This window comes from Symphalangus syndactylus, chromosome 8 (genome assembly GCF_028878055.3).
Source record: "Symphalangus syndactylus isolate Jambi chromosome 8, NHGRI_mSymSyn1-v2.1_pri, whole genome shotgun sequence".
Lineage (NCBI taxonomy): Eukaryota > Metazoa > Chordata > Mammalia > Primates > Hylobatidae > Symphalangus > Symphalangus syndactylus.
The window spans coordinates 81531265-81543856 of record NC_072430.2 but is presented as its reverse complement, the minus strand read 5'-3'; the positions used below and the strand labels follow the sequence as shown (position 1 = coordinate 81543856).

The window sequence follows — 12592 nt, the reverse complement described above, 5'->3', positions numbered from 1 at the left end:
TGTAGTTGGGTTGATACTTCTCAAAACATTACCAGTTTCCAAAAATACTAAAGGAAAATCAGTTTTCTTCACATTTACAAACCTGAAATGTTTTTAATAAAATGGGCACAATGACTTCTAATAACATATACAAAGCCTGATTAGACCAAATTTCTTTTCTTCATAAGTAGAATATACATATAACATATATATTTATATATTCTGGCTTAAGCGCATAAGTAAAATATGAGAGAGTAACAGCCACTCTGTCATTCATAACAAAAACATTTTAAGTTCCTACCAGCAACTTGTAAATTCCATCTCCTGCTATCAACCACATTCTACCGCACCTTTATCAATGGCAAGTATTATTAATGAAAACAATTCACATAAGTACACATATATCAGAAAATGTGAGGGGATGGGCGCAGTGGCTCACACTTGCAATCCTAGCACTTTGTGAGGCTGAGGTAGGCAAATCACTTCAGGACAGGAGTTCAAGACCAGCCTGGCCAACATGGCAAAACCTTGTCTCTACTAAAAATACAAAAATTAACTGGGCGTGGTGGTATACACCTATAATCCCAGCTACTTGGGAGGCTGAGGCATGAGAATCACTTGAACCTGGGAAGCAGAGTTTGCAGTGAGCGAAGATTGCACCACTGCACTCCAGCCTGGGCAACAGTGCAAGACCTTGTCTCAAAAACAAAACAAAACAAAACAAAAAAAGGAGGGAAAGGAAAGTATATTACATTTAGTATAGTAAATTTCTATGGGTATTTAATCTTTAAAACAATTAAAATATGCAGGTCTTGATTAAATCTTGGTTTGCAAACACTATTCATAAAACGTATCTTGGAGATAACTGGAATAATCTTATATAATGAATATTAGATGGCATTAACAAATTACTGTTGATTGGCCAGGGGCAGTGGCTCACACCTGTAATCCCAGCACTTTGGGAAGCCAAGGGAGGCAGACTGCCCGAGGTCAGGAGTTCAAGACCAGCCTGGCCAACATGGTGAAACCCCATCTCTACTAAAAATACAAAAAAAAAAAAAAAAAAAGAAAAAAAAAAGAAAAAGAAATTAGTCAGACGTGGTGGCACACACCTGTAGTCCCAGCTACTCAGGATGCTGAGACAGGGGAATTGCTTGAACCCAGGAGGCAGAGGCTGCAGTGAACCACTGTACTCCAGCCTGCTGGGCAACAGAGCGAGACTCTGTCTCAAAAAAAAAAAAAAAAAATTGTTACTGATTTTCTTAGATATGATAATGGTATTGTAGTTATAAAGAAGAACACTATTCTTCTGTCTTTAGGAGATGGTGCTGATGTATTTAGGTTAAGTACCGTAAAGTCTGCAACCTAGGCTAGGTGTGGCGGCTCACACCTATAATCTCAGCATTTTGGGAGGCTGAGGCGGTGGATCAGCAGAGGTCAGGAGTTCGAGACCAGCCTGACCAACGTGGTGAAATCCCATCTCTACCAAAAATACAGTATTAGCCAGCCGTGGTGATGCATGCCTGTAATCCCAGCTACTTGGGAGGCTGAGGCAGGATAATCACTTGAACCTGGGAGGCGGAGGTTGCAGTGAGCCGAGATTGCACCATTGCACTCCAGCCTGGGCAACAAGAGTGAAACTCTGTCTTAAAAAAAAAAAAAAAAAAAAAGTGCAACTTAATTTCAAATGGTCCAAAAAACATACACACATACATGTTAAACAGAGCAAAAGGTTAATTATTGTTGAATATATGAAGTGGATAGACAGGTGATCACTGTACCAGTCTTTCAAATTTTCTGTATGCTTAAAATTTTCAAATTAAAAAGCTGGAAAAAAAGGCAAGAAAGCTCCAGGGCAACTGCTGTATCATATAGCAACTAATATTCAATTACATTGAGTGTGTTTTTAAGTTGATAATCAAGTCACATAAGCTAGCTCCATCCAATATTCCTATTAGTATCAAGGAGGCAAAGTAGATGGTAACAGACAAACACTATCAAAAAAGAACTAATAAGCTAAAGAAATTTTTTTAATTTTAGATATTAAAATTATTTTAACATGGACTTGTTTGAAATTATCCAATTCAAACCAACAGTTTTAAAGTTTCATACTTCAATAGTACCAGACTTTTAAAAAGTCAGTAGAGTTTTTCAGTTATTGTCATAACTAAATGCTTATATAAGTAAAGCACTTAAAAATAACATCTAGGTTGGTTTATGATCTCCTGGTAATTGATATTTGTAAATCATTGTACATCATTCTAAATATACAAAGCTGAAAACGTTTCTTACAATTCGAAATAATTAAAAGTTACCAGTACAGTTAGTTAAATGGAAGGTTCTATAATCAAGCGAGCAAAATAATGTTACTATTCTTAAAAAACAACATTCAATTTGAGTTACTATACGTACAGTTAAGATTAGGTTGTGTTTCCACTGCTTTAAAACTAATTTGGTAGGTTTAAAAAAACCCCAAAAGATTGCCTTTAAAAGTTAGAGACAGCACAAGTTCTGAGAATTTGAGCTCTAAATTCACTCCCATGTTATTCACTAATGCAGGGCTGAGAGTATTCCACAGATTTTGTAAAGGAGGGAAAAAGGTCCTTGAGTTAAAGTGACCCCTGCTGGTAAGTGATCAAAACTAACCTGAGAGGGAATATTTTTACAAATTTTAATGATGGGTTAATGATAAATTCAGGGAATTCAAGAACACTTAGACAGAAATTGCTTACTAAAACTGAGTTAATGAAATAATTGATTTCTTTCCTGCTATGATAAATGTACCCTTACTAGAATCTCTCAAATCATCAAACTTGTACCTAAGTATATTTTATACTTAATAGTCTGAAACTATATGAAACCTGATATGGACTAATACAGAAATATCAGTATAATTTTTGTACTTTAATACTGAAATAAATAACCACGATGACCTCACAACATGGATACAAGACTGACTTAGTCAAATTGCTGGCAATTTCTTCCCTTTAGGGATGCTACAACCAGGAATTTACTTGACTGCATAATCTGAAAAGTAAAAACTACTCTGATTAGTCTTACTTACTTAGTACTCTCTGCACTAACTTAAAAAGCAACATATTTCTCAATCCTATCATTTTATTTAAAAACATTTCCTCAGCCAGGCACGGTGGCTCACGCCTGTAATCCCGGCACTTTGGGAGGCTGAGGCGGGTGGATCACGAGGTCAGGAGATGGAGACCATCCTGGCTAACACGGTGAAACCCCGCCTCTACTAAAAATACAAAAAACTAGCCGGGCGTGGTGGCGGGCGCCTGTAGTCCCAGCCACTCAGGAGGCTGAGGCAGGAGAATGGCGTGAACCCAGGAGGCGGAGCTTGCAGTGAGCTGAGATCGTGCCACTGCACTCCAGCCTGGGCAGTAGAGCGAGACTCCGTTTCAAAAAAAAAGAAACACATCAAAATATTTCTGCAAAACTGGTTTTTCTAAAACTAAGTCATAGGTCTTACTTGTCACAGAAAAAATCAGAACTTGCAATTCAGATGAGACATATTTGAGAAGGTACCTCTTAAAAGACTAGTTACCAGCAAAATAAATTCAGTATTAACATATATTTCACATGTCTGAGGGGTTTCTGCTAATGTAATGTCATAAGCATAAACTATAAAAGTATAAGCATTGAATGGCAGCCATGTAACTCTGGTCCATGGCTAAGGAATGAATTATACTTGATTGAAAACATTTGTTTCCTCAAAGGGTAAATCCACATCCTATGTAGACTCTAGAACAGCCCAAATTCTTGAGCCTAGAGACTACATTGGAAATAGTCTATCAATCTCATGTTGTATCAGAAGCAAATGCTTCAATACTAAACTCCATGTGCCATACAAAAATTTGGGCACAAAAAATTATCATAATATGCAACATCCTCACCACATCTAACTGCATACTATCCATTGCATTATGTTGGTTATCAAGCTAAGAGCACACTACCTCAAATAAGGCACACAACAAAATTGATTAATTTGAAAGTTCAAATCCCAGCACTTTGGGAGGCCTAGGCAGGTGGATCACAACATCAGGAAATCGAGATCATCCTGGCTAACACGGTGAAACCCTGTCTCTATCAAAAATACAAAAACAAAATTAGCAGGGCCTGGTGGCGGGCGCCTGTAGTCCCAGCTACTCAGGAGGCTGAGGCAGGAGAATGGCATAAACCTGGGAGGTGGAGCTTGCAGTGAGCCGAGATGGCACCACTGCACTCCAGTCTGGGTGACAGAGCGAGAATCCATCTCAAAAAAAAAAAAAAAAAAAAAAAAAGTTCAAAAAAGGCTATGTGAAAAAAGATAATTTGTTAAATGTGAATTTCTGGATATAAAAACTTAAAATGTAGACAAATTCTTCTTCTAACTAATAAGTCAGAGTTGGTATCACAGATGAAACGATAGAGTATTTAAGGCTACAGTTATTACTGGTTGGTCATCTTAGAGATGACATACTGACTTACAGCTAGGAGTCCATATGATAAACAGTAAGAACTTTTTATTTTGACAAGTCAATTGTTGCTTGGTTTTAAAGAACAAAATAATACATAATAGGGAGTGAATATTGCCCTCCACTTATATTAAGGAAAAGACCAAAAGATAATGCCAGTCTCCTAATTATAACTTTATAGTTTTTCAGTTTAGTAAAGGTATAATAACTTGTTCTGAGTAGCTTCTGGTAGAGAACATGTCTCATAACTGTCTTAATTTTGCTGGATCAAACAGTAAATGATCCAATTAACCAAACATTTGACTAGGGTTATTCTCTCTGCTTCAGAGAAAGAAAAGCATGACACAAAAAAAATGATTTAAAATAATTTCAGTTTCTCTATGTAATAAATACTCCCAAGAATTACTGTTGAATAAAAAGAAGTTTTAAGTGTTTTATAAGGTAAGTGCTAAACCTGACTCCTTCCAATTTATTTGAACTCCTCCAAGATAAATTAAGTTGAAAACAGAACAATTCGTGAAATTCATGTCTTCCCAAATTATAATCTAAAATCACTAAAACAAACAAAAAACCCCAAACCTTTATCAGTTTAAAATTGTTTAAAATAAAAGTGATGGAAGGAAAATTACCCTCTGTCAAAAAGTAGTGGGAAGAAAAGCTGCATTTTCATCTATAATTCTAAAAACCTAGTTCGAAGAAACTAGGTTTTACTGAGAAGAGTTTTGAGAGGAATGAGTACTAATCAATACCAAATACAGTTTTTCCTCTTGTTGGAACAAATGCTCCTCTCAAAATACCACAGGGCACAACTCCTAAGTTTTTATTGAAAACAAACAAAAAAACCCGAACTTCAGAAATTGCTTCTGAGCTTGTTTTAACACTCGGTTTTCCTTTTAACCTTGTAAAGACATCGTTATTTCCAAACTAACAATTTTATTTATCTCTTTTAGAGAATAATAAAACGTTATATCTAACACTGATATGCTGATTAAAAAACATTATTTTCCTCCTCTTGAGAGGCTACAGTAGGAAATGTATTTTCTGAGAAAGTCTTAAAAATCATTTACCCATCTACTGAATAAAGTAGATTATACTGGACTGCCACTTATGAGAAAGAATCACATTAATCTTCCACTAAATCCTCCTTTCTAGCTTCTCACAAGGCAGTGAAGTATTGAAAGAGGATACTTCCTCATATGGACAAAGATTGGATGAGAGACTTTAGTAGACATCCTTCTGCTGCCAGTATAAGGTTGCTTAATTTATTTCCTTCAGTAAGAATAGTAATAAAAATATACATATAGCCCACTTTGCTATTTGTGAACAGTCATGTATGTTCTTTCCCAAAAGATATTTATCCAAAATTACAGTTTCCCATTTCAAAAGCAACTTGAATCTGAAAATATAGCAAAGATGGAAGTGCTATAAAATGACAGTGAAGAATTACAAGCAACCAATTCATTATTCAATCAAGAATTTGGCACAATCATAAGCCATGTACCATCTACTTTAATGGCTCTTAATTCCCCTGCTATCAACTGAAATTCCAAATCCCAAATTGAACAATGACTAGTGCCAAAACCTGATTTTTTCAATTTTTCTGCCTGAAAACACTATTAAAGGAAGGCAGCAAATACTGTACCACTCTTGACATATGAGACTTGTATGTTCTAGAAACTAATATACAACTTTCCCTAAACCATTGTAAAACCTTTTATCCATTTCCAGGTAAGATAAACATTAATGCCTCTCTACATGTGCATTATAATGGAAGTAAAATATGTAGGTTTCCAAAATTTTTAGATGTCCAAATCCCAGTAACTACTCTTAGCAATTGCTCCATTATTAAGAGCAATGCTCGAGAATAGAATATTATCTATCTGGACTTTTAAAATCAGTTTCAAGTAAGACAAACTTCCTAGGCCATAATATTTATATTTCTAAAAACTGTCAATTACTAAGTACATAGAACCAAATTGTCAAGCTATAGACTAGAAAGGACCTTTCTTTATGACCTGCTTTTTTAACCACATGGTAGCACTATCAATCATTATCTTTATTTTGTTCCAAGATATATAGCTAATACAGTTTTTTTTGTTTGTTTCTTGAGACAGGGTCTTGCTCTGTTGCCCAGGCTGAAGTACAGTGGCACGATCACGACTCACAGCAGCCTTGACCTCCTGGGCTCAATGGATCCTATCACCTCAGCCTCCAGAGTAGCTAGGACTACAGGCGCATGCTGCCATGCCCAGCTAATTTTTGTATTTTTTATTGAGACGGGGTTTCGCCATGTTGCCCAGACTGGTCTCAAACTCCTGGGCTCAAGTGATCTGCCTGCCTCAGCCTCTCAAAGTGCTGGGATTACAGATGTGAGCCACTGCGCCTGGCTCACTATAGTTTTGTGTAGTGAATTTAGATTATAGTCATTGGGTGAACATCCTAAGAATTTTTTTAAATGAGTAAAAGGACAAGTTGCACTGATTTCTGCAAGGATGAAGGAAAATTCCATACTTGCTTTTCAATAGCACAAGTAGGTCTTCTGTGTCACTTTCTATCAGGGGCATATCGAATTGTAATAAAAACTGTATCAGATTACACCAACTATTTATGTTGGAAATGTTGGAAATCAACATTTCCATTGTAATGAAATTATAAACTTGGAATTTTGATACATTTGTACATCACTTCTTATTAATGAAATTTAAGATAGATTTACATGTAAGTATTTGCAGTGTGGAAAAGTAGATGGAGCATCAAGAAAACATAAAATATGCACACATCCAATCAAAAGATTTATGAGTGTACTAAATCTGTGTTCTGTACAGGGGCGATATTATTAAAGGGGCAGAGTTGGTCAATACAGACTGAACATGACCTCTCTGAGATATTTTGTTGAAAATAAATACAAATCCAAACTACTTTTATAACTTCTGTAATTTTTTTAAAAATCTAATTTGGGGCTGGGCATGGTGGCTCATGCCAGCAATCTCTACACTTCGGGAGGCCTAAACTGGAGGATCGCTTGAGTCCAGGAGTTCAAGACCAGCCTGGGGAACACGGAGATCCCATCTCTACAAAAGTTAAAAAAAAAAAAAAAATTAGCCAGGTATAGTGGTGTGTGCCCATGGTCCCAGCTATTCAGGAAGCTGAGGTGGTAGGATCACCTGAGTCCAGGAGATTGAGAGGCTGCGTTGAACTGTGATCATGCCACTGCACTCCAGCCTGGACGACAAAGTGAGACCCTGTCTCAAAAAGGAAAAATCTAATTTGGCATTCATATTTTTTTTCATAAAATTAGAGGCAATAATGGTGAATTAGAATTATGTCATTCAAGATTTGAACAAGAAATGATATGAAGTACAATTCTTTAATAACACTTTTTGTGGCTGGGCACGGTGGCTCATGACTGTAATCCCAGCAATTTGGGAGGCTGGGGCGGGCGGATCACCTGAGGTCAGGGGTTGGAGACGAGCCTGGCCAACATGGCAAAACCCCATCTCTACTAAAAATACAAAAAAATTTGCCAGGCATGGTGGTGGTCGCCTATAATCCCAGCTACTCGGGAGGCTGAGGCAAGAGAATTGCTTGAATCCAGGAGTCAGAAGTTGCAGTGCACCGAGATTGCGCCATTGCACTCTAGCATGGAAGACAGAGTGGGATTCCATCTTAAAAAACAAACAAAAAAACACACTTTTTGTGGGGGGGGGGAATAGTGAAGCTCAACAAAGACAGAAGGAAAATAAAACTATTTAAGACAAGCAGGGGATGGAATTTTCCTTCATCCTTACACAAATCAGTAAAACTCGTCATTTTATTCATTTTTAAAAATTCTTAGGATGTTCACCCAGTGACTGTAATCCAAAATCATTACACAAAGATAAGTCATAATACAAAATGAAAACACTTGAAATTTTAAAAGCTGCTCATTAAGAACAGTCTGAAATTAATGAAAATATATATAGGAATATCTTTGTTTTATTTTTCAATTAGTGAACTTCTGGTCATTAAAAAAACAAAAAAACAAAAAAAACACCCTAGCTTCCTGTTCTCTCATGTATTAATTCATAGGCAAAACCATAAGGCTCTGCAAGTTCTTTTACTTCTTAATATCTGGGGTATCTCAATTTGAAACTCCTTTCCTCTGCCTTTGAATTATGGAATATTTTAGAAACAAGTACCAGAACACACGGGAATGTCACCACTCAGTGCTCAGATGTTACTTTAGTATAACAAATACTATTTACTCTAAAAACTTATCTCCAATCCTCCTCTACTTAATAATCCTTTATTGTTTTAAATATTATTGCCACCTCGTCATTTTAGCAAACATGGTGTTAATACTACACACTCTAGCTCCCTAACCATAATATCATATCCCCAAAGTTCTAGTGAATTAGGGCCTCTAATGTAAGGATTTCAACTGTTACTAATCACTTCTGCCTTACCACTACCAAAGTAACTTGCCACAAGTCCAAGAATGCTTATTCTAGGACCACACTTCCTTTTGAATCCTCTCCCTACCCAGGAGTAGTCTAGCAATCAAGATCAAAGGACCCATACTAACAATCTAACTGACAAGTAAGTGAAGCTACTTGAAAATTACAAAAATTATCACATCAGCTGGTGAATTAGGTGGTCATATAGCTGTACTTCATGAAAGTGGGAAACTGCCAGACAGAATGAGTGTCTTAGAAAGTAAAAGTTAATGAGTGTATGGCATAAACGGCACTGGGAATGATATATATGTGAGTAAATAATGTATATATTTTTTCTCATTTTAAAGTTCTTTAAAGCATTAATAGTGGTTGTCTTGAGATGATGGGAAAATGAGAGACTCTTTATCATTTTCCATTTCTGTACCTTACAAATTCCAAGATAAACATAGACTACTTGCTCGATATGATTCCTTTGCCTCAACAGATTCTTCCTCCACACTGCTCTGGATATCAGGAAGCTGACCTATATGGGTCACATCAAAAACTTGCTTGTCCTCAAGATTCTACTTGGGTATAGCTGATAGGAAGTATTAAAATTTCAGGAGTTTGAAGAAAGAAAAAAAAAGAGAGGCTAGAGTTCCTTTTGCCTTGTCAACATTCCCTTGACTTCCTCCCTGCTGGGAAAGTTGAATTAAGAATTATTCATAAAGAGTTGTAGTTTAAACAATAAACCAAACGCCGAGAGAGATGTAGAAATTTCCATACTGACAGAACTAAATACATAAATAAAATTACTTAGCATTATCTTGTCTTAAAAAAACTTAATAATATATTTTTTAAGGAGAGCAGAAAATAAAAATTCTTTTTAGCTTATTATACATACTATATTCCTTAATTTAAGCTATAGCTTAGATAATATTATAAAACAAAGTATAGCCTAGTAGCAGCACACTCTATGAATTGATGAAGTTGAATTACCTATATTTAAGTTTTGGGGTCTTTGATATTTAGCCATTACTTTTAATTTCAATAAATGTCTCAATTTAAATTAAATATCACTTCAATTAATCATAAAATATCTTACCCAAAAATAACTTAAGACACATAATAGTCAATAAAAGGCAAAGTCATCTGAAGCTACCAAAGTACGTATCTCACCTTGGCTTACAATCATATAGCCATCTAGACCAAGAAATAGTTTGATAGCAATATACTTACTCAAAGAAATAGTAACTGCACTTAAAGGATGACTGTACAACACTACCTTTTCATATAGAACTGGGTAAAAACCACAAATATAATACAACTAAATATGAAGATTAGTTGTAACATATCACAATCAACTATGTAGTAGAATTTGAAAAATATAAATACATAAACATATATATGTATATATATATATTTTTTCTTTTACCTGTTTTGCAATTTCTCTTAAACAGGCTACTCCTTGTTCAAAATTAGGGAAAGCTACTGAGCCATACTTTTGGTATTCAGGGACTGGTCTAATTTTTATTGTAGCTTCTGTTATTACACCAAGAGTTCCTGAAAAAAAGAAGGGGGAATAATCCAGTACATCACATGACAATTTTCTAAATCATATTTCAATCTATTTAATCTATTAATTCAATTTATTATGCATATTTAAATTTATCAAGTCTACCTGGGGAATAATGGCTACTCAAGTCATTCTAGAAAAAATTATAAAATTAAGCAAATTTTATAATTTCTCGAAAAAGCTTTAGGAATATGCTTTACTTAGTCATGTACAAATATTTTTCAACATTTTAAAGTAAACTTTATCCAAGAAGGTTACTTTTAAATGGTTTTTAAAGTATTACAACTTATTAAAATAAAAAAATTGAAAAACAATGGGTTCTTATGTCTCATGTATTCAGACAAAAGTGTATTTTGGTATTTGTGCTTATTTTTAGTCTTAAAAACAATTTATTGGGCGAAAAAACCCTAACCTTCAATGAGAATCTAAGATGATAGAAGAAATCTGAGGAAATATTATCTTGCTTTTTTTCCTAAGAATTAATAGAAAGAAAAGATAAAGGCATTACTGAGATGCCCTTTTAAGGAACAAAAAATACCAGATGGAGACAAAGTAGTCATTATAAATACCTAACATAAGATGACCACCAATAAAAGAAATGCTCTTTAAAAAGAAAAAATATAAACACACACACAAATTAAAAAACGAAAAAACAAAACGAAACAAAAAGTAAAAAAAGATTAAAAAAAGAAATGCTCTTTTCTTTATTATAAGCGGGACTAATTAGAGAGGAAAAAACAAGTTAAACTATTATATTCACAAAGCCAAGCTTTTCAAATGGTTTCTGACGTACAAATGTTAGAAATTAATAACTTTATTAGTAAATTTTCTGAGCATTATTTTAACAAAAGAGTAAAGAAGGGAGAAATCCTTGAAACTGCAGATCTTCATAACACAAGAAATTTGAAAGTTTCGCAAAAACCAAAGCTTCCAATAAGTTTACAATATAATTAAAACAACTTGTCAATATATAACACAAGATTAAAAACTATGACAAGTCTATGAAAAGCAAATTACATTAGATCACAATATATTCACCACATATACACATGATTTCCTACTGAGGTTATAAAATAACTTGTGACTTGTATGATCATAAAAGCTCTGCAAATTTGGCTTGATAAATATTTTAATACGAAATAGATATGTCTTACAAAATTTAAAAGATAACAAAAGTGACTAAACGTTCTCTTTTGTTTTAGCATCTTTACTGAGACATAATTTACAGACTACAAAATTCACTCAAAGTGCAAAATACAATTTATTTTTTAATTTTTTTATTTATATATATTTTTATTATACTTTAAGTTCTAGGGTACATGTGCACAATGTGCAGGTTTGTTATATATGTGTACATGTGCCATGTTGGTGGGCTGCACCCATTAACTCGTCATTTACATTAGGTATATCTCCTAATGCTATCCCTCCCCACTTCCCCCCACCACAACAGGCCCTGGTGTGTGATGTTCCCCTTCCTGTGTCCAAGTGTTCTCATTGTTCAACTCCCACCTATGAGTGAGAACATGCGGTGTTTGGTTTTTTGTCCTTGCGATAGTTTGCTGAGAATGATGGTTTCTAGCTTCATCCATGTCCCTACAAAGGACATGAACTCATCCTTTTTTATGGCTGCATAGTATTCCATGGTGTATATGTGCCACATTTTCTTAATCCAGTCTATCGCTGATGGACATTTGGGTTGGTTCCAAGTCTTTGCTATTGTGAATAGCGCTGCACTAAACATACATGTGCATGTGTCTTTATAGCAGCACGATTTATAATCCTTTGGGTATATACCCAGTAATGGGATGCCTGGGTTAAATGGTATTTTTTTTAATTTTTGAGATGGAGTTTCACTCTTGTTGCCCAGGCTGGAGTGCAATGGCACGATCTCAGCTCACCATAACCTCCGCCTCCTGGGTTCAAGTAAATTCTCCTGCCTCAGCCTCCCAAGTAGCTGGGATTACAGACATGCGCCACCATGCCTGGATAATTTTATATTTTTAGTAGAGACAGGGTTTCTCCATGTTGGTCAGGCTGGTCTCGAACTCCCGACCTCAGGTGATCTACCCACCTTGGCCTCCCAAAGTGCTGGGATTATAGGCATGAGCCACTGCGCCCGGCCCCAAAATACAATGTTTTGCGTTATATTC

At 35.3% G+C, this 12592-nt stretch overlaps 1 protein-coding gene across 3 annotated transcripts in view; it reads right to left on the bottom strand.

Moving 5' to 3' along the window:
- Positions 1 to 12592, bottom strand: part of AGPS (alkylglycerone phosphate synthase) — a 150985-nt gene that overhangs the window by 47080 nt on the left and 91313 nt on the right. For all 3 annotated transcript variants that reach the window (XM_055289829.2, XM_055289830.2, XM_055289831.2), the window contains exon 11: positions 10302 to 10429. In XM_055289829.2, the coding sequence (XP_055145804.2) occupies positions 10302 to 10429 (128 nt within the window). The remainder of the gene's footprint in view (positions 1 to 10301; positions 10430 to 12592) is intronic.